This window comes from Rana temporaria, chromosome 13, assembly GCF_905171775.1.
Source record: "Rana temporaria chromosome 13, aRanTem1.1, whole genome shotgun sequence".
Classification (NCBI taxonomy): Eukaryota; Metazoa; Chordata; class Amphibia; order Anura; family Ranidae; genus Rana; species Rana temporaria.
This window is the reverse complement of record NC_053501.1, coordinates 74,317,822-74,339,892: the sequence shown is the minus strand read 5'-3', so window position 1 is coordinate 74,339,892 and position 22,071 is coordinate 74,317,822. Positions and strand designations below refer to the sequence as shown.

Sequence of the window (22,071 nt, the reverse complement as noted above, 5' to 3'; positions counted from 1 at the left end):
ACACCAGACGCAGTTCAGTACAGTTTTGTGTGCATTTTTTTCTGCACTAAAAACGCATACACAGTGTTTTCCATGTATTCCAATGGCTCTAGTTCACACCATGCAAGTCAGTTTCCGGTGCAGAAACTGTGTGTACTGTGTGTGCACGTTGTGAACTAGAGCCATTGGAATACATGGAAAACACTGTGCATGCATTTTGTGCAGAAAAAAAGTACACGTCTGGTGTGAACTGGACGTCACCTCCCCCCCCACCCCCCATTGTGCTCTGGGAACACTCGGCTCCCAGAGCACAGCAGGAGCCAATCAGCAGGCGCAGTGCAAGTCGCGCATGCGCCGTAGGGAACCGGGCAGTGAAGCCGGATCGCTTCACTTCCTGGTTCTCTCACCAAGGATGGCGGGGGGGCAGCAGAGATACGAGTGATTGCTCGTCCTCTGCTGCGGACGGCGCTAGATTCCAGGACAGGTAAGTGTGTCGATATTAAAAGTCAGCAGCTGCAGTATTTGTAGCTGCTGACTTTTAATATTTTTTTTTCAGCGGACATCCGCTTTAAGTTTAGCAGCTTTGGCAAAAAAACACCAAAAGCTCCTAAACTCAAGTTTAGGATCTGTAGTGTACATGAAGCCTTAGGCCTCGTACAGATGAGAGGATATCCGCTGGAAACGGTCCGCTGGACCGTTTCCAGCGGATAAATCCTCTGGCGGATTTGGATCTGATGGCTGTACTCACCATCAGATCGAAATCCCCGCGGAATACATCCGCGGTGACGTGGCCGCGCCGTCGCCGCGACGATGACGCGGTGACATGCGCGACCCTGGAAGGTAAATACTTCCACGCATGCGTCAAATCATTACGACGCATGCGAGGGATGGGAGCGGACGGACTGATCCGGTGAGTCTGTACAGACGACCGGATCAGTCCGCTGGACTGGATTCCAGCGGATAGATTTTGTAGCATGCTACAAAATTTTTATCCGCTGGGAATCCGTTGGCTGGATTTTTATCCGCCGAAAATTGTCCGCTCGGGCCTACACACGACCGGATCTATCCGCTGGAACTGATCCGCGGATAAATCCCAGCGGATAGATCCGGTCGTGTGTACGGGGCCTTAGAAGGATTGCCTAAAATATAATTACTCCACCAAGCATGTTGGTTAATTGATCAGTTTGGAGGACAGAATGTGCCAATATGAGGGTAAAAATACTGTTTCCTTGGTTTGATCACAAAAAAAGAAAATCTTTAGTAGAAAGCATCTCCCTCTAGTGGCCAAGAACTTCCTTTTTTCTTTTTTTGTGAAGTAAAAATGGGACTATTACTAACACTACACCTTGTTTTCAGTCATAAAATAGATTGCCTGAAAGGTGTAAGTATAATAAAATGGAAAACTGGAACAACAGACTATAAAAAGATTGTTTAATAAAATTGGGTGGGGGAGGGGCTAAAACAGACATAGCACACGATCTCAGTTGAAGGATTCCCCTAAATAAGCACTCACCATTAAGTGTGTCGGAGACTGAACCAGTAACAGATGCTGGGGAGGTTGTTCCTCTAGATTGCTGAGCCGAAGAAGAAGGGTCATCCACTATCACCAGCATGTCATTACTGCTCTCATCCATTGCAATCGATCCTGCGTGAAGTTCACTGCTGATGGATATCTAGTCATGAAGAAGAACAGGACTAGTAAGGGTACGTTCGCAGTTCTCACATGTGTTCTGTTCCAGAGGCAGGAGTCTACTGATTTCTGCTGCTGGATTTGACAGCTGCAAACTGCTAGCCGAGATCCCCGATCCAAGCTGTCAATCCCAGCAGCAGGAATCTGTGGCAAAAGGCATGTGTGAAGTTGTATGAACTAGTAATAATATTCTGATAAACAATTATAATACCAATCAATCTGCACTACTAGAAATCAAAGATTTTCCTGACAGATCAAGTTTCAGATACATGTTTTAACCGCTTCCCGAACCGCCGCACGCATATATACGTCGACACAATGGCACTCCTGGGCAGAAGGACGTATATATACGTCCCCTTTAAGGAACCTGACCGCGGGACTCCATCGCCGTGGGGATACCCATGATCTTCTTCACAGAGAGATAGAGCTGGGAGATGCTAATGTAAACAAGCATCTCCCCGCTCTGCCAAAGTGACAATGACGGTGATCACCGCTTCCTGTAATCGGAAGTGGTGAGGATTGTCTTGTCACACACAGCCCATCCCCCCTAAAGTAAGAAACACTCACTAGGGCACACTTAACCCCTACAGCGCCACTTAGTGGTTAACCCCTTCACTGCCAGTGTAATTTTCACAGTAAACAGTGCATTTTTATAGCACTGATCGCTGTAAAAATGACAATGGTCCCAAAAATGTGTCAAAAGTGTCCGATGTGTCCGGCATAATGTCGCAGTCACGATAAAAATCGCTGATCGCCGCCATTACTAGTAAAAAAAAAAAAAAAATATTAAAAAAAAGCCATAAAGCCGCGTACACACGATCAGTCCATCCGATGAGAACGGACAGATGGACCGTTTGAATTGGTTAACCGATGAAGCCGACTGATGGTCCGTCGCGCCTACACACCATCGGTTAAAAAACGATTGTGTCAGAACGCGGTGACGTAAAACACAACGACGTGCTGAAAAAAAAACACGAAGTTCGATGCTTCCAAGCATGCGTCGACTTGATTCTGAGAATGCGTGGATTTTAACCGATGGACGTGCCTACCAACGATCGGTTTTGACCTATCGGTTAGGAATCCATCTGTTAAATTTAAAGCAAGTTGGCTTTTTTTTAACCTTTTTTTTAACCGATGGTTAAATAACCTATGGGGCCCACACACGATCGGTTTTGACCGATGAAAACGGTCCATCAGACCGTTGTCCTCTGGTTAACCTGTGTACGAGGCCTTAAACTATCCCCTTAAGGCCTTAAGCTATAACCTTTGCGCAAAACAATCAATAAACACGTATTGTGATTTTTTTTTACCAAAAATATGTAGAAGAATACGTATCGGCCTGAGAAAAAAAAAAATGTTTTGATATATTTTTTGGGAGTATTTTTTTTTATTACAGCCCTACCAGCATGTCTTTGTTATGTGTGGGAGGAAACCGGAGTACCCGGAGGAAACCCACGCAGACGCAGGGAGAACATGCAAGCTCCAGTCAGCTAGTGTCGTGGTCGGGATTCGAACCACAGACGTGATAACTGCTAGGCAGTAGCGCTAACCACTACACCAACCTGGCCGCCCTTGGGGGTATTTATTATAGCAAAAAGTAAAAAACATTTAATTTTTTTCAAAACCGCAGAGGTGATCAAATACCACCAAAAGAAAGCTCTATTTGTGGGGAAAAAAGGACTTCAATTTTGTTGAGGAGCCACGTTGCACGACCGCGCAATTGTCAGTTAAAGCTACACATTGCCGAACCTAAAAAAAGTGGCCTGGTCATTTAGCAACAAAATGGTCCGGGGCTTAAGTGGTTCATTTATATAGCAATCAAATGAGAACCCTAGGGTGATAACTGTATATTTTAGCCCTACATTTTGCCATCATCCACACTGTGTTTTGATTGTGAACTTAGTTCTATTTTCCAAACTACACTGACCTCACTGAAGGGACTTGGCATTGCGGAATCCACACTGATGAAGGAATCTTCTCCATCAGCAGATAGGTTTGAGTTATCAGCTGAGGGAACGAAAGGAATAACCAGATTAACTCCATCTTTCTTTTTTCTTCCATCAATCTCATCTTCTTTCTTCTTCTGTAAACACATAAATAAGAAAGCTGAAATGCCACTCTATAACATGGTATATATCTGTTCTAGTAATCATACAAAACATGAACATTGGAATGGTTCAAAACAAAAAACATGTGACCTCACAGCAGTAGGTGAAGAGGAAAATAGAATTACCTTTTCTGCATACTTTTCTCTTTTCCGTTTGCGCTCTTTCACTTTGTTGGTCTCTTCTTGCTGCCTCTTCTCGTCTTGCCTCTGGCGTACTGAAAACGGAACATACTATATAGGTAACTGCTTACATATCAATAAACATCGCAACAAATCATTTAGAACTCTCATACGGCTCTTATTTTCAACAAAAACCTAAAGATCTTTTAACATTTTAACCACTGTAATACCAGGTGCCATTCAAAGCACTGGTATAGCAGTTATTCGTTCCACCCAGCACCTGGTTTCAGTGACAGTGGTGGGTCTAGAGGGAAAGTGTGTTCTTGCTGTACCCACAGCCTGTTAGTGATTGCCATGGTTCAGCACTAAGGCAAGGTGCTGAATTGCTAAGGATCTGAACATGTGATCCTACTAGTGGAGAGTGTTGATAGTTTCAAAAAACTTTTAGATGGGAATCTTAGCAAATGCAATATACAGGGATATGGAAAATGGTAGTGACACACCCACACATTGAATTTTAGTGTACATTTTAGAGGTCTTTTTGACCCCAGATCTCATTTTCAAGAGGTCCTGTCATGCTTTTTTTCTATTACAAGGGATGTTTACATTCCTTGTAATAGGAATAAAAGTGACCCAATTTTGAAAGATAATAATATATATATATATTTTTAAAGCACCCCGTCCCGACGAGTTTGCACGCAGAAGCAAACACATACGTGAGTATCACCCGTGATCGTTACAGCGAGAGCATTAATTCTAGCCATAGACCTCCCCTGAAACCTGTAGAATTTTTTTAAACGTCACCTATGGAGATTTATAAGGGAAAAAGTTTGTCGCCATTCCACGAGCAGGCGCAATTTTGAAGCGTGACCTGTTGGGTATCAATATCTTTCACAATATAAAAAAAAATTGGGCTAACTTTACTGTTGTCCTATTTTTTAATTTAAAAAACTGCTTGTATGACCGCTGCACAAATACGGTGTGACAGAAAGTATTGCAACGACTGCCATTTTATTTTCTAGGGTGTTAGAAAAAAAAAATTATATAATTATATATATATATATATATATATATATATATATATATATATATATAATGTTTGGGGGTTCTAAATAGAGCAAGTGCTGTAGCACTTGTGTCCTAAGTTACGGCGGCGTATCGTAAATGGGCCGGCGTAAGCACGCGTAATTCAAAGTAGGCTGGTAGGGGGCGTGTTGTATTTAAATGAGGCTTGACCCCATGTAGATGCATGGCCGAATGAACGGCGCATGCTCAGTATCACGTCGTATTTACGTCCAAAGATACGCCGGCTCAATGCCTGTGACGTGAACGTAACTTACGCACAGCCCTATTCGCGTACAACTTACGCAAACAACGTAAAAAGATATGCTTGTTCCGACGTCCATACTTTGCATGGGCTGCACCACCTAGAGACCAGCTTTAACTTTACGCCGGCGTATGTCTTACGTAAACGGCGTAACTAATTGCGACAGGCGTACGTACGTTCGTGAATCTGTGTATCTTGCTCATTTACGGAAATCAAGGAAGCGCCACCTAGCGGCCAGCGTAATTATTGCACCCCAAGGTACGATGGCGTAGGAGACTTACGCCGCTCGTATCTTGGTCAAATCTATGCGTAACTGATTCTAAGAATCGGGCGCATAGATACGACGGCAGCCATTCGGACTTACGACGGCGTATCTGGAGATACGCCGTCGTAAGTCTTTGTAAATCTGGGCCCAAATCTCCAAACGAGGCTCTGTCCTTAAGTGGTAAATGTACATCCTGGTCTGTGTTTGCCCTGCTTTCCCCTGTAGCAGCAGATCCTTACAATAGTGATCTATTGCATGTTTGTTAAAAAAAAATATTATAATATTATAAGTGCTCTGTTGCTGCTGAGGTGCAAGCGGCTGGTCCAGGTTTTGGAAAATAAATTGATTTTAAAAGTGATAAATAAATTAAAAAGGTCCCCCCATATCTGAATAATCCTCAGTATCCAACAAATATCTCAGATGCTCTGAATGACATTTCCAATCACTTTGTTAGAGTTAAATACTAAAGCAAGCGTAACCTCAATCAGAATTTAATAGTTGCCAACCTGTGAAAATATCCCAATCATGCCAATTTCTGTCTGCCAAACCTTATCTTAATTTTATACTAACAGATTATGCAAACAGAATTTCTTTTCCTGTGCATGTTGCAACATAATGTTGAAAGGGGGGAAAAAACTCCAAAAATGAAAAGGTTAAATATAACACTGAGCTTTATTCTTATGTGACATCCACTTAATCAGAAGGCTTCACTGATTGCATTGTTTAACAAAAGTTTTACGAAAAGTTATACAAAAAGGCATTTAAAAAAAAATCCTTATATTTACATAATTTAATCTTCAAAATAAAAATGTGTATCTAAATCCAAATCTGCTGCCAAACAATGCCCTATCTGTCCCGAAATAATACAAGGATTTGTACAAAAAATACTTAGGAACTTAAAGTGTCAATAAACTCACATAAAAAATATCAACACATGCTGTATTACCAGCTGCTTATACTCACTATAAGATTTGTTTTCTGTATTCTGCAAAAAAAAACCTGGTTGATCCTACTCTTCTCTGTCTCACCCTCCTGTCCATGTCCCCACTGCAGCTGGGAATTTAGCAGAACGGTGTTGGCAGCTAGTGCACATGCTCAGTTTTTAATGTATTTTCTACCCTGTTCATTTTCATCATATCACACCTGAGCAGCCCATGTGATCATAGAATCACACATGTGGCCATATACACAGTGGTAAATGACAGTCCACCCCCTCCCTCCCTTCCTCCCTCCTCCTCCATATCCACTAACCAGCTAAACACAATAGGGGAGGGATATTACATCTTGATTGATGATGGCTTCACCTCCCTGTTATTCTAGGATACAGGCTGGGGGAGCGTGACACAGCCTGTGGCTTGCAGAAATTCAACCACACCTTGTTAATGCCAAAAAATAATAAAGATTTCATTCCAAATATATATTTGTATGACAATTTAAAACTGTTTGTTGATGAGAATAATTTATTTTTACTCTTTATGCCATAAGCTGTTTTCTTTTTTAACATGTGACCAGCAGCAGAGGACTAGAAGCTCCTCTTGCCAGACAGACAGGCTGGGAAAGAGCCGAGTTATGTGACAGCTGTATAATCTCTTAGGATAGAAGGTACTTAGAGTTTTTTAAATAAAATAATTACAGTGCCATCAACCACATACAGAAAGAGAAGGGTTACTGTAAATGAAACGTGTGAAAGTGTGTGCATTTAGTATTACTTTAAGGTTGAAAGAAGGAGAAAGGCTGTGAGGCTCAAGCAGAAACCGTTCATTTACATACATTTCTTCTCTAACACTTCATCGTCCAGAAGGAGGCTAACGACCTCTTTTGGTTTAAGCGTGTCTGGTTTAAAGTTTCCTCCAGAAATGACCACTCGTTGAATCTGCAATAAAAAAAAAAAGGCTTCCAATAATTGTGAAGAAAAAAATGTTGCAGCTTTGAGAATTAGGTATGCATTTTCAGGAAAAAAAAGAAAGATGTTTTTCCATATAAAAACAAAATGAATGTTGAACAATGCTGCCAAGATGCACATTGGGATCGACTACACCAAATTGTGGCTGGGCACAATTAACACAGAATATTTCATCCTAAATCCACATAGGCTTTAAAATAATGCATTTACCATGTGTTTCTGAAGTGTGACAATGGCTCCCCAGTGCTGGTTTAAAATGAGTTCCTCAAAGCGATTGTAAATTCTTGTCTTTTTTCCTCCTCTTCTCAGGTCCCTCTTTGGTGCTCCTGGCACCAAAGCTTGCTTGCTGTGGGGGCACCCGCGCCGAGTCAGAGCTCCCTGTGTCCATTCAGACACAAAGCTGTGGTTCAGCCCTGCCCCCTCTCTCTCCTGATTGGCTCACTGGCTTTGATTGACAGCAGTGGGAGCCAATAGTGCCACTGCTGTGTCTCAGCCAATCAGGAGGGAGAGTATCGGACAGCTGAGACACTCGTGGACATCACTGGAAAGAGATGGGGTTCAGGTAAGTATTAGGGGGCCGCTGCACACAGAAGGCTTTTATCTTAATGTATATATTGAATTAAGATAAAAACCTTCTGACTTAACAACCCCCTTAAGCAAAGAGTTATCTGTGTTAACTTTAAAATCTCTCCCAGGTGGTCCATGTGTCCCAGGTGGGCCAAGTGATTTATCATGCCCAGCCTTCCCTTGGTGAACACAGTATAGTAAGTTTTAAATTTGAATGCACCCCCATCCATTACAATACAATTGTACAATCTCTCTTACATTTACAAAAGTGCAATGGCCTATCTAAAGACTCTGGTTAATGTATATGCAAGTAGAGATTTCCTCACGCAACTTAGTGGTTGGCAAATCTAAAGGAGATAATACAATTGCATTGTAATGAGTGCGGGCATTTTAAAAGAAATCTGTTATTTTTTTTTTTGTGGTTAATCTACCTATCTGAGTTTACCAATCATTCATGAAAAAAAAATGACTTCTGTAAGGCTATAAATGAAATGTGATTAATAAAGCCAATTGATAAAAGGAAATAAAACTATTTCATGAACATAATTAAAGCCAAACTCTAGTTCTCACCTCACTCTTCTCTTTTGCTCTTTGCAGGATACGTTCCTCTATAGTGCCCTTACATATCAGCCTGTAAACAGTGACTTGCTTGGTCTGACCCAGGCGGTGAGCTCGGTCCATAGCCTGCTGATCTACAGTTGGGTTCCAGTCGCTATCATAGAAGATTACCTAAAGGATGGTAAGAAAGAAATAAATTAGAGAACTAGGATTTTTCTTGGGGATTTTTGTTCGCTTTGAAGGGTAAAAAATACTGTATCTTTTATATAACTGTTTAACAACTTTATTATTAATAAATTATATATGTGTTTAACTCAATTATTACATTAAGTGAATAAAATAAATTTATTAAATGAATAAATTTACTATGGTCCACTCTGGGCAACCCATAGACTCTATGGGATCCTTGCTTCAAAAAATGTCCTAGACCCCAAGTAGTCTGCAATCATTTTGATTGAGGCACTGCCTGTAACCCTTGCCTGTAGCCAGGCCTGTCGCTGGAAAAACTACTGAAAAGCATTGCTGAGACATCCACGACCGGAAGAATACTGGTCATTTGAAAGAGTCAAAGATGGAAAGTAGAGGTTACTGCATTGTAACCTACACCAATGTGTAAGACAGAGTGGCACCACAGCTCCAGTGTGCCCCATCCTGCATCCTTCCCTGCTACTGACAGCATGGTCCAGCAACACTGACACATTACCTTCCACATGCTGGTGGAGGGCAGGGATGACCATCTTGGTGAAAAAAACAAGCAGCCAGGTACCTGCCACTGTGGTGCAGTACAGGCCATAAACTTGCGGAAGGGGGCCAACTCCCTGAGCTGGAATAGGAGCAGATGAAACTTCAGCGGTTCTGCCAAGCTGGTATTGAGACACTGGGGTGATTAGAGGAAAACTGTTTCTTCTTCTCTCTCCTGAAGTTGTGGAAGAGACACCTGCCTAGTCAAAAATACTACTGGAGATGGGGGGAGTGGAGTTAGCAGACTTATGGACCTCTGCCGGGTTAGCCCCCCCTTATTAGAAATTTTGACTTTTTTTTATGCAATTTGTTAGATCTTTGTTAGATCAGGTTAGATCAATCATTGTTTGCGTTAGATCTCACACAGAAGAAGCAATATTAACAGTTATTTGCTGGGGGGGCTAACCCGTCGTCAGCCCCCCCTATCAAATTTTCTGGCCAAAAATCATTCAGGCTAATAGATATTCGTTAGATCCGGTAAGATCAAGTGATTTTAACGTTAGATCTCACATAATTAGAGACTTATTAAGTGATTAATGAGGGGGGGCTGGCCCCCCCTTATCAATTTTTTGGGCCAAAAATCATTCCGGCTAATAGATATTCGTTAGATCCGGTAAGATCAAGTGGTTTAACGTTAGATCTCACATCGTTTCCGAGATATTCCACATATAAAAATAGATTTTAGGTGGTACATATGCATGGACATATGGACGGGTTGGCCCCCCCCTTATCAAATTTTCTGGCCGAAAATTATTCAGGCTAATAGATATTCGTTAGATCCGGTAAGATCAAGTGGTTTTAACGTTAGATCTCACATCATTTCAGAGATATTCCACATACAAATACAGATATTGGGTGTATACAAGGACTAATGAGGGGGGGCTGGCCCCCCCTTATCAATATTTTTGACCAAAAATCATTCAGGCTAATAGATATTCGTTAGATCCGGTAAGATCAAGTGATTTTAACGTTAGATCTCACATAATTAGAGACTTATTAAGTGATTAATGAGGGGGGGCTGGCCCCCCCTTATCAATTTTTTGGGCCAAAAATCATTCCGGCTAATAGATATTCGTTAGATCCGGTAAGATCAAGTGGTTTTAACGTTAGATCTCACATCGTTTCCGAGATATTCCACATATAAAAATTGATTTTAGGTGGTACATATGCATGGACATATGGACGGGTTGGCCCCCCTTCATCAATTTTTTGGGGCAAAAATCATTCCGGCTAATAGATATTCGTTAGATCCGGTAAGATCAAGTGGTTTTAACGTTAGATCTCACATCATTTCAGAGATATTCCACATACAAATAGATATACGCCTACCAGCGTGACTGAGCTTAGGTCATTTCTAGGATTCTGCTCTTATTGCAGAAGATTTGTCAAGGGATTTGCTGAAATGTTGACCTTGATCTTGCGAAGTCTGTCAGACCAACTGGAGGATCCAGAAAACCCAGAGAGTCCGTCCAGTAACAATGGACTCCGAAGTGTGAAGAGGTTTTAGGCAGCTGAAGTGGAGCCTAAGGCTCCATTCACACCTAGGCAGACAAATTCGCGGCGACAAAATCGCGGTACAAATAGCAGCGTTTTGTACCGCGATTTGCGGCGACAAAACGCCGGTATTGTCCGCCTAGATGTGCCCCAGATTGACCCCCTCTATGTAGATGGTTCCCATCTCCTAGCCGAACGCCGAAAGCCGGCTGAAAAAAAGGTCCGGGACCTTTTTTCAGGCGGCAGGCGTCCGGCGTTCAGCGTGGAGATGTGAACCATCTCCATAGAGGGACATGTGTTTTCATCCCTCTGGCAGCAGCGGCGTAGCACTACAGGCGTAAAAACGCCTAGGTGTGAATGGGGGCTAACAACCGCTCCAGTCCTGGTCTATGCAGAGCCAACCAAGCCATACGAGCTACACTTTGACGCCCAGGGCCATCGTTACCACAGGGCAAACGGGGAAGCTGCCCAGGGCCCTTTCACTGTTTGAGGCCCAAAGCAGAGCTGTTCGTTAAGCCCGCGTGCTGCCTGCAAATCGGCCTTGATCCCCACACACATCCAGACAGTCTGTCACTTTCATTGGCGGCGGCGGCGCGCGCACAGTTTAACAGTCAGTGTTAGTGCTGTATTTTATTGATCGAGGAGTGGGCCATGGGTGGGCGGGGCCTTGAGCTCCACTGATGCTCTGGCCCCGCCCCTTGCTATGCGTACACTGTGTGCGTTTGATGGGCACAATGTCAGCTTCCCTGCCCTCTTGCTGCTACTGGTGCAAGCAATACATTGCTACTCCTCCATAAAAAAAGGCCTAAATAGGAAAGTAAGCAAAACAAAAGCAATCCTCTTACTAAAGAATACTTTCACCCTATGTTGGGGTGAAGAGCAAAATTACATTGGGGGGGAGCCCAAAAAAAATGTTTGCCCAGGGTCCAAACCATATTAAAGATGGCCCTGTTGACGCCAGTCAAGATGGTTTAGGGGTGGTTCTATGTCAAGTGCATGATGGCCATCTACGGCCTGTTGCCTACATGAGTCAGAACGAGAAGAACTACCCCATGCACAAACTTGAGTTCCTGGCCTTGAAGTGGGTGGTGGTGGATAAGCTGAGGGAGTTTGTGATTAAGAACGACAACAATCCTTTCACCTACATCATCACTACCACCAAGTTGGACACCACGGGTCACAAATGATTGGCTACTCTATCAGGGTTTATTTTCAGCCTTAAATAAGACGCGGATGCTTTGTCAAGAAGGCCCCATTGTTCCAGAGACCCTCCAGAGACACTTGTAGATGGATGTACCTTCTGTACCACCTAATATCCCTATTTCTATGTGGAATATCTCTGAAATGATGTGAGATCTAACTATAAAACCACTTGATCTTACCGGATCTAACGAATATCTATTAGCCTGAATGATTTTCGGCCAGAAAATTTGATAAGGGGGGGCCAACCCGTCCATATGTCCATGCATATGTACCACCTAAAATCTATTTTTATATGTGGAATATCTCGGAAACGATGTGAGATCTAACGTTAAAACCACTTGATCTTACCGGATCTAACGAATATCTATTAGCCGGAATGATTTTTGCCCCAAAAAATTGATGAGGGGGGGCCAGCCACCCCTCATTAATCACTTAATAAGTCTCTAATTATGTGAGATCTAATGTTAAAACCACTTGATCTTACCGGATCTAACGAATATCTATTAGCCTGAATGATTTTTGGTCAAAAATATTGATAAGGGGGGGCCAGCCCCCCCTCATTAGTCCTTGTATACACCCAATATCTGTATTTGTATGTGGAATATCTCTGAAATGATGTGAGATCTAACGTTAAAACCACTTGATCTTACCGGATCTAACGAATATCTATTAGCCTGAATAATTTTCGGCCAGAAAATTTGATAAGGGGGGGCCAACCCGTCCATATGTCCATGCATATGTACCACCTAAAATCTATTTTTATATGTGGAATATCTCGGAAACTATGTGAGTTCTAACGTTAAACCACTTGATCTTACCGGATCTAACGAATATCTATTAGCCGGAATGATTTTTGGCCCAAAAAATTGATAAGGGGGGGCCAGCCCCCCCTCATTAATCACTTAATAAGTCTCTAATTATGTGAGATCTAACGTTAAAATCACTTGATCTTACCGGATCTAACGAATATCTATTAGCCTGAATGATTTTTGGTCAAAAATATTGAGAAGGGGGGCCAGCCCCCCCTCATTAGTCCTTGTATACACCCAATATCTGTATTTGTATGTGGAATATCTCTGAAATGATGTGAGATCTAACGTTAAAACCACTTGATCTTACCGGATCTAACGAATATCTATTAGCCTGAATGATTTTTGGCCAGAAAATTTGATAGGGGGGGCTGATGACGGGTTAGCCCCCCCAGCAAATAACTGTTAATATTGCTTCTTCTGTGTGAGATCTAACGCAAACAATGATTGATCTAACCTGATCTAACAAAGATCTAACAAATTGCATAAAAAAAAGTCAAAATTTCTAATAAGGGGGGGCTAACCCGGCAGAGGTGACTTATGGTGAGTTTCAAGCCTGCTCTTGGCCCTACTTTGTGTAGTCTGTCAGTCACAAGTTTGTTACTGACCATGAAATTATTATTATTTCTTTTAAAAAGGCCATAGAAAAATAAAATATTCATCTGTTGGGTCTATGCACTGTGTACACAGAGGGGTACACAACAATATATAGCCTAACACACTGCAATTCACAGTAAATTAGCACAATATTGCACTGTAACACAACAGCCTATGACACTGCAATACACAGGACTGCAGAACAATACAGCACTGTGCAAAGCACTGTATAGCACAACTATCTCTCCCCAACCACACACTGTCCCCATCTACTTCAACATACTCTGACAGATGTCTGCTGAGAACACAGACTTTTAAAGTTAGGGGGTTGTCACATGAAGTCCTCATTACTGGCCATTCTAAGCTACCTTACCTCAGTTCAATGGCCAGGAAGTGCATTACTGGTTGTCCATCGCTATGATGCAAAACAACAGCAGCATTAGTTTGCCATGTCTATAAACTGTGAATGGGTTGGGTTCACTGCAAACCTAATTGTAACCCAAACCCAAAGCTCATCCCTAGACATTTCAAAACATCTGCATAAAGTTTTTCATAATTTTCTGACTTAAATAACAAATATGTCATACTTACCTCCACTGTGCAGCTCGTTTTGCACAGAGTGGCCCCGAACATTCTCTATTTGGGTTCCTCTGAGGCTCTCCCCCACATTAGATAACCCCCTTGGAGAAGAAGACTACCGAGGGGGTTACCTTGCGGGCGGGCTCCCGAGTCATACACTCTGCGTCTACAGATGCCGAGTGTATGACTCGGCCCTGCCCCCGCTTCATTGGATTTGATTGACAGCAGTGGCAGCCAATGGCTGCGCTGCTATCAATCTATCCAATCAACACCAGAACTTCGTGGAGAAGAGGACGCTGGGGACGCGCCGAGCAGGTGAACTGGCTCAGGTGAGTAAAACGGAGGGGCTGGGGGTTGCCTGGCGTTTTTTCACCTTAATGCATAAAGGCCAAAAACACGGACCTTTACAAACCCTTTAAGGTGAAACTGTGACCAGGCTATAAGTATTCAATATTAACATATTCGTAACAAGCTTTACATGAGCTTTTAAACAAGCCCTTGCTGACCTCTTTAACGGCAAGCATTGTGGAGCACTTCATTGGGAAACTTTACTTTAGAAACACTTGTTTCATTAGATAGCTCATCTGTCCATGGTAGCCCCTCTCACACAGTGATATGGTAACCCCTCTCACAGTGATATGGTAGCCCCTCTCACACAGTGATATGGTAGCCCCTCTCACACAGTGATATGGCAGCATTCCAATATCCAATCTAAACACAAAGCAAGAGCTCTGAGGAGGTGGGTGCAAGGTGAACTGAGCTTCAGAGAGAAAGACTTCAAGTACTTCAGTGCTTCACAGGATAAATTGCTCCACAGTGCAGATCAGTGAGGACTAGGGTCACCACCTTTTCTTCAAGCAAAACCAGAACACTTTAGCAGCCTGGGACCCCGTTTGGGTGCTCCAAGGAGAGTAGTATTGCAGTGCGCATAGCATGCTGCAGCAAACAATGGGTATGGCCAAATTGCTGACCCTACCCCCAGTGATGCCGAACCTGCCCCCCAAAGCTCTTGGTTACTTGGGGAGCCACAGCCCCATCTGAATAATGCGTCCGTGTCTCAGTCTGTCTGAAACTCGGGACACATGAATCAAAACTCAGACTGCCTGGGCGAATCCCAGACAGGTGACAACCCTAAATAGGACTGGTTTTAAAGCTTATATACCCACTAGATGACCAGCCGCTGCAGGTATACTGCGGTAGGTTAGCTTGCCTGGGCAAATCGCCATAGGCATACGTTGGCCGCTTTAAGACCACTAGGGGGCACGAGCCAAAGCCGATGCACTTGTCAGGCGGCTGCGATGTTCGCTGGGCAACCACGCTCGCTCTTGAGAGATACTGAACGGAGATCTGTCAATGTAAACAGACAGATCTCCGTTCTGTCAGGGGGGAGGAGACACATCTGTTGTCCCCTAATGTTAACCCCTTCCCTGCCAGTGACATTTATACAGTAATAAGTGGCTATTTTTTAGCTCTGATTGCTGTATAAATGTCAGTGGTCCCAAAAAATTTACAAAGTGTCCGATCTGCCCGCCGCATTGTTGCAGTCCCAATCAAAATCTCAGATCGCCGGCATTACTAGTAACAAAAAAAATAAATAATAAAAAAAATGCCATAAATATATCCCATATTTTGTAGGCGCTATAACTTTTGCGCAAACCAATCAATATACGCTTATTGCGACTTTTTTAACCAAAAATATGTAGAAGAATATATTATGGCCTAAACTGAGGAAGAAATTTGTTTTTTTGGGGGGATATTTATTATAACAAAAAGTAAAAAATATTGCTTTTTTTTCAAAATTTTCGCTTTTTTTGTTTATAGCGAAAAAAATTAAAACCGCAGAAGTGATCAAATACCACCAAAGAAACTATTTGTGGGTAAAAAAGGATGTAAATTTTGGGTAGAGCGTCGTATGACCGCACAATTTTCAGTTAAAGCGACGCAGTGCCTTATCGCAATAAATGGTCTGGTCATTAAGGGGGTAAATCCTTCCAGGGCTGAAGCGGGTAAAGCAGAGTTTCACCCCAAAATTCAACTTTTTGGGAGGGCATCCAGCTCCCACTTCCTCCTGGGGCACCGGTAGGAAGTTCACCTCTCCCCTCTCCCTCCCTGCAATCTTCTGTGACACGTCACAGGTCCCAGAAGATTGCCCGGCCAATCACAGCGTAGCTCGCGCATGCACAGTGCGTGTCAGGCTGTTAAGCCACAGCCGGGCGCATGCAGTCAGAATGCTGGCGTCGAGGAGAGAAAGGGGAGAGGGGCTTTGTTCGCCCGCATAGCTGGATAGTGGAACACGTGAGTGTCCGATTATTAAAAGTCAGCAGCTACACTTTTTGAAGCTGCTGACGTTTATATAGGTGGAACTCCGCTAGTTCAGAATATTTTAAGGAGTTGTAAATAAAAATTATTTTTTGCTGAAATGACTGTTTGTACAGCTTAAGGAGTTGTTCTCACCACAGTCTATCATTGGGTACTATATGCTGCCTGTTGCATCGACATGCATTGGACTTTGATGGTATATAATGCCATATAATGCATAGAGAGACTTTCTTTCAATGCACTGAAAACAATGCCCCACTGTGATTTACTAAAAGATCTGAGAATCTTTACTGATTGGATAATTCACATGATTAGATAACCAAATGTTCACTCAAAGTAAATCAGCCTCTACATCTTTAGAGTTTCCAAGTGCATATAACAGACATGTAACTTTCTAAATGCAGTGTGTGCTTACCGTGTCAGCAGCCGTAAGGTTAATACCAAGCCCTCCGGCTCTAGTACTTAGCAGGAAAACAAATATGTCAGTCCTAAAGCAAAAGAGAAACAACTTTTAAGCAATATAGGATAGGAACACGAGTTTGTGTCAAACAAATGAGTTCAGGCAGATGACATTGATGCTAAACTGGCAATATTTTCCATTTATCCTCAAAATCACTGCTGTTTTCTCCATGGAAGGGTAAACTCTACCAATGCAGCTGGTAACAACTGGTATTGAACATGGACCATTCAAAAATAATGGTTTCCTGTGAGCACTAGTTATTTTCTGACAAGCAGTTGTTAAACATATCCAATAAAAAAGCCAAACATGTAATATATTACAGCTTACCTTTCCTTAAATGAGGGGGCCGAATTTGTTTTCTTTATTTTCACCTGGTAGTCCACCACACTTCCTGGCCCTGGGTGTCCACTGTTCAGATATTCTACTGTATATATAGCGGGAGCCATGTTGTCACCCAAGCTGGACTTGAAACATGTCTCCCTTTGTTTATCTCCATTACATGGAGGATGCCACTAACACAAGCCCAAAGCCCATAGATACAGGCCCTAGTAAGGCAGCTCAAACCTATGCAAAGCTTACTAAGTTTCTTTTTACTGACATACCATTACCTTATAATCTATATACTTGGTTATCAAAAATGTTACAGGTTTGTAATGCTTCAAAAGTTCATTATCAATACTTTGTTATATATGCAGTACCTGAAAATAAAAAGTTGCACCTGCATTTGAAAAATTCTAGACCTTAACCACAAAAATTAGAAAACAATCTAGGCAAACAAATTATATTTATTTAACAATTTGGTAACCACAGTACTTTATATTTTTATTAGCTTACCTGCTCTGAAAATCTGCCACCATGTCCCTCCTCTCTGAGATCTTCGATGAGCCATCTAGCCGCATGTATGTGTGCTTCCTATATACCATATATTCCTGTGAATATAAAAGGGTATTTCTCAACTACATGCTTATTAAACTGGTTGACCTGGATGGACTTGTGCCTTTTTTCAACCAGATTAACTATGTAATACACAAGATATAAATACTAAAAGCCACCCTCAGTTTATGCCTCTTTCCCATCTGTGATTGGTTACCCTTAGGTCCCGTACAGACGACCGAACATGTCTGCTGAAACTGGTCCGCGGACCAGTTCCAGCAGACATGTTCGGTCGTCTGTACAGCCGAGCGGACAGGATTCCAGCATACATTTGCCCGCTGGGCCTTTTTCCAGCGGGCAAATATTTCCAAACTTGTTTAGAAACAGCCCGCTGGAATCCTGTCCGTCGGACATGTTCGGTCGTCTGTACATGTCCGAGCGGCCCCCATCCCTCGCATGTGTCGAATGACTTTGACGCATGCGTGGAAGCATTGACTTTCCTGCATCGCGCACGTCGCCGCGTCATCGTCGCGGCGCGGACACGTCACCGCGCTGTCTGTCCACGCGGATTGCCTCTCATTTCTGTCTGATGGTGTGTACAACCATCAGACAGAAATCTCCGACCGGACATGTCCGATGAAAACGGTCCGGCGGACCGTTTTCAGCGGACTGTCCGGTCGTGTGTACAAGGCCTTAGAGTGTGTAGAAAAGCATTGAGGCTGCTTGGAATGTTCAAACATGCCAGTTAACCACTTGGCACCCGTGCTATAGGCGAATGACGGCTACAGAGCGGACCCCAAATGCCGGGAGGACGTCAATAGACGTCCTCCTCTTCGGGTGCACGCTGTGATGACCCAAGTCACCGAGACTCGGGTGATCACAGATCCGAGTAAGGGGCCGTTCCAGCCCCTTACCACGTGATCAGCTGTCAGCCAATGATAGCTGATCACGTGATATAAACAAAAGCCGGTAATCGGTCCCAGAGAGGAAGGAGGCACACCTGCCTCCTCTGTGCCGTCAGTACCCCCTGCCACTGCCACCTATCAATGCCCACAAGTGGTGTCAATCAGTGCTGCCTATCAGTGCCCATTACTGCCACCCATCAGTACCCATCACTGCCACCCATCTACCCATCACTGCCACCTTTTAGTGCCACTTCTCAGTGCCCACCAGTGCCACCTATCATTGCCCTTCAGTGCCACCCATCAGTGCAGCCTATCAGTGCCCATCAGTGCAGCCTATCAGTGCCCATTAGTGCAGCCTCATCAGCATACATCAATGAAGGAGAAAAATTACCCATTTGCAAAATTTTAGAACACAATATAAAAAAAAAAAAAAAAGAAAACTATTTTTAACTTTTTTTTTTTTTTTTTTTAACAAAAAGGTGATCAAATACCACCAAAAGAAAGCTCTATTTTTGGGGAAAAAAATGATGAAAATTTATTTGGGTACAGTGTTGTATGACCGCGGAATTGTCATTCAAAGTGCATCAGCGCTGAAAATTGGTCTGTGCAGGAGGGGGGTTTAAGTGCACAGTAAAGCAAGTGGTAAATCTAAAGTTCGGTATACCAAATGAGCGTCATCAGCTTAGATCTTGTTGCCCTGCTGAAGTTTTGCAAAAGAGCTAGAGGGGGTCACTGAGTGCCTGTGTACACCAGCTGTCAAAGTATATGCACTGACCCCATAGGTGTGAAGTACACAGTACTGTATATTACCTCTAGCAGATCAATCATCCGAGTCATCTGTGAGTAAATAAGCACTCTGTGTCCTTGGGACTTGAGTCGTGTTAGCAGAAGGTCCAGTGCATACAGCTTTCCACTGTCTGTGATCAGACTCTCCTTGTCTGTAATACAGAAATTAAGATCAATTTAATAAGGATTGTGTTACTGTGTATCATAGACTAACCACACTTAGACACATATCACTTGTAAACCTAGGATTTTCCTATAGATGCTGTAATGGCAAGATGAAATACACTTATTTGCATAACTGTATTCTTTAATACTAGTACATCCAAATTGCTGATTATGGGTTTACTAAGAGAATTTTTAGAACTCCTGTCCAAGTTCCTATTCTACTTAGGCATGCTTACAGAACAATGTGAGTTGGTAAGACAGCTGTAGCCATGGCTGGCTGACTATGGACACTAGAGAATTGTTGAATGGCAAGGCCCGATACGACGGCCTACAGGCAACTCTGCCAGCCAATGCAACTTTGAACACAAAACAGTTGCCTCAAACGTTTAGGCCTGATAGAGAGGATAACCTAGCTGACTGAAATTCCTACCCCAATGAGCCTTGGCCATGGGCCTCTGCAGGAAGTCATACATTAGACTATTTCTCGATGAATAGATGAAAACCGCCAGATGAGTAGACAGTCCAAGAACTACTGTATAAATTAGTTCAACTGTATGCTCCAACCCAACATCCCCAAAGTGTAGTCAACAAACCATTTATGAGAGGATTATGGGATTTTATCTGTGTTGACTCCTTCTACCAGACTGATTACATCAACATGAGTTCAATTCATTAAAAACATATATTTATTACAAAACTCATTAAAAAGTAAAAAACGCCTTAAGAGCATAAACTCAGCATACCACAATACTAAATGCCAACCCCAGGAGATTATGTCACCCCCCTTCCAGGACATAAATCACTAAAGCTGCATACACACGGTCGGAATTTACAACAACAAATGTTCGATGTGAGCTTGTTGTCGGAAAATCCGACCGTGTGTAAGCTCCATCTGACATTTGCTGTAGGAATTTCTGACAACAAATGTTTGAGAGCTGGTTCTCAATTTTTCCCGACAACAAAAGTTCTTGACGGAAATTCTGATCATCTGTAGCCAATTCCGACGTAAAAAAATCCTACGCATGCTCGGAATCAATTCAACGCATGCTCGGAATCATTGAGCTTCATTTTTTTCGGCTCATTGTAGTGTTGTATGTTTCCGAATGTCAGATTGTGTGTACGCGGCATTAGCCTAGATGTGTAGCATATTATATATATATATATATATATATATATATATATATTATATATATATATACACATATACACATGTACATACACACACAGGCGAAACTCGAAATTTTTTTATATCGTGCAAAAGTTAATTTATTCCACTAATGCAACTTAAAAGGTCAAACTAATACTAGACTAAAACTAGAATATTACATGCAATCAATAAAACAAGGATTGTACATAGAACAATACCGGACCTCTGAAAAGTAGAAGCATGCATATGTACTCAGTACTTGGTTTGGGCCCATTTTGCAGCAATTACTGCCTCGATGCGGCGTGGCATGGAAGCTATCAGCCTGTCTCACTGCTGAGTTGTTATGGAAGACCAGGATGCTTCAATAGCGGCCTTCAGCTCTTCTGCATTGTTTGGTCTCATGTCTCTCATCTTTCTCTTGGCAATGCCCCATAGATTCTCTATGGGGTTCAGGTCAGGCGAGTTTGCTGGCCAATCAAGCACAGTAATCCCACGGTCATTGAACCAGGTTTTGGTGCTTTTGGCAGTGTGGTCAGGTGCCAAGTCCTGCTGGAAAATGAAGTCAGCATCCCCATAGAGCTTGTCTGCGGAAGGAAGCATGAAGTGCTTCAAAATCTCCTGGTAGACGGCTGCAGTGACCCTGGACTTAATGAAGCACAGTGGACCAACACCAGCAGATGACATGGCTCCCCAAATCAACACAGACTGGAAATTTCACACTGGACTTCAAGCATCTTGCAGTGTGTGCCTCTCCATTCTTCCTCCATACTCTGGGTCCTTGGTTTCCAAATAAGATCAGAAAAGAGGACTTTGGACCACTGAGAACAGACCAGGTGTGTTTTTCTTTAGCCCAGGAAAGACACTTCTGACGTTGTTTGTTGTTCAGGAGTGGCTTGACAAGAGGAATACGACATTTGAAGCCCATGTCCATGATCCGTCTGTCTGTGGCGGCTCTTGATGCACTGACTCCAGCCTCAATCCACTCCTTGTGAAAGTCCCCAACACTTTTGAATGGCCTTTTCCTGACAATCCTCTCCAGGCTGCGGTCATCCCTGCTGCTTGTGCACCTTTTTCTTCCACACTTTTCCCTTCCACATAACCTTCTATTAATGTGCTTTGTTACAGCGCTTTGGGAACATCCAACTTCTTTTACAATTACCTTTTGAGGCTTTCCCTCCTTATGGAGAGTGTCAATGATGGTTTTCTGCACAACTGTCAGGTCAACAGTCTTTCCCATGATTGTGATTCCTACTGAACCAGACTGAGATCATTTAAAGGCTCAGGAACCCTTTGCAGGTGTTATGGTTTAATTAGCTGATTAGAGTGGGACACTTTGAGCCTAGAATATTGCACCTTTTCACAATATTCAAATTTTCTGAGATTGTGGATTTGGGGTTTTCATGAGCTGTAAGCCATAATCATCACAATTATGACAAGTCACGGCTTTAAACTATCTTTCTTTACATGTAATGAGTCT

At 42.8% G+C, this 22,071-nt stretch overlaps 1 protein-coding gene across 1 annotated transcript in view; it reads right to left on the bottom strand.

Annotated features, from left to right (window-relative positions):
- The window catches only part of INO80 (INO80 complex ATPase subunit), a 167,790-nt gene that overhangs the window by 4,097 nt on the left and 141,622 nt on the right, over nt 1-22,071 (bottom strand). The window contains 8 exon segments of the mRNA XM_040332513.1: nt 1,493-1,652; nt 3,597-3,752; nt 3,903-3,991; nt 7,259-7,361; nt 8,529-8,687; nt 16,674-16,746; nt 17,553-17,647; nt 19,307-19,434. Coding sequence (XP_040188447.1) covers nt 1,493-1,652; nt 3,597-3,752; nt 3,903-3,991; nt 7,259-7,361; nt 8,529-8,687; nt 16,674-16,746; nt 17,553-17,647; nt 19,307-19,434 — 963 coding nt within the window.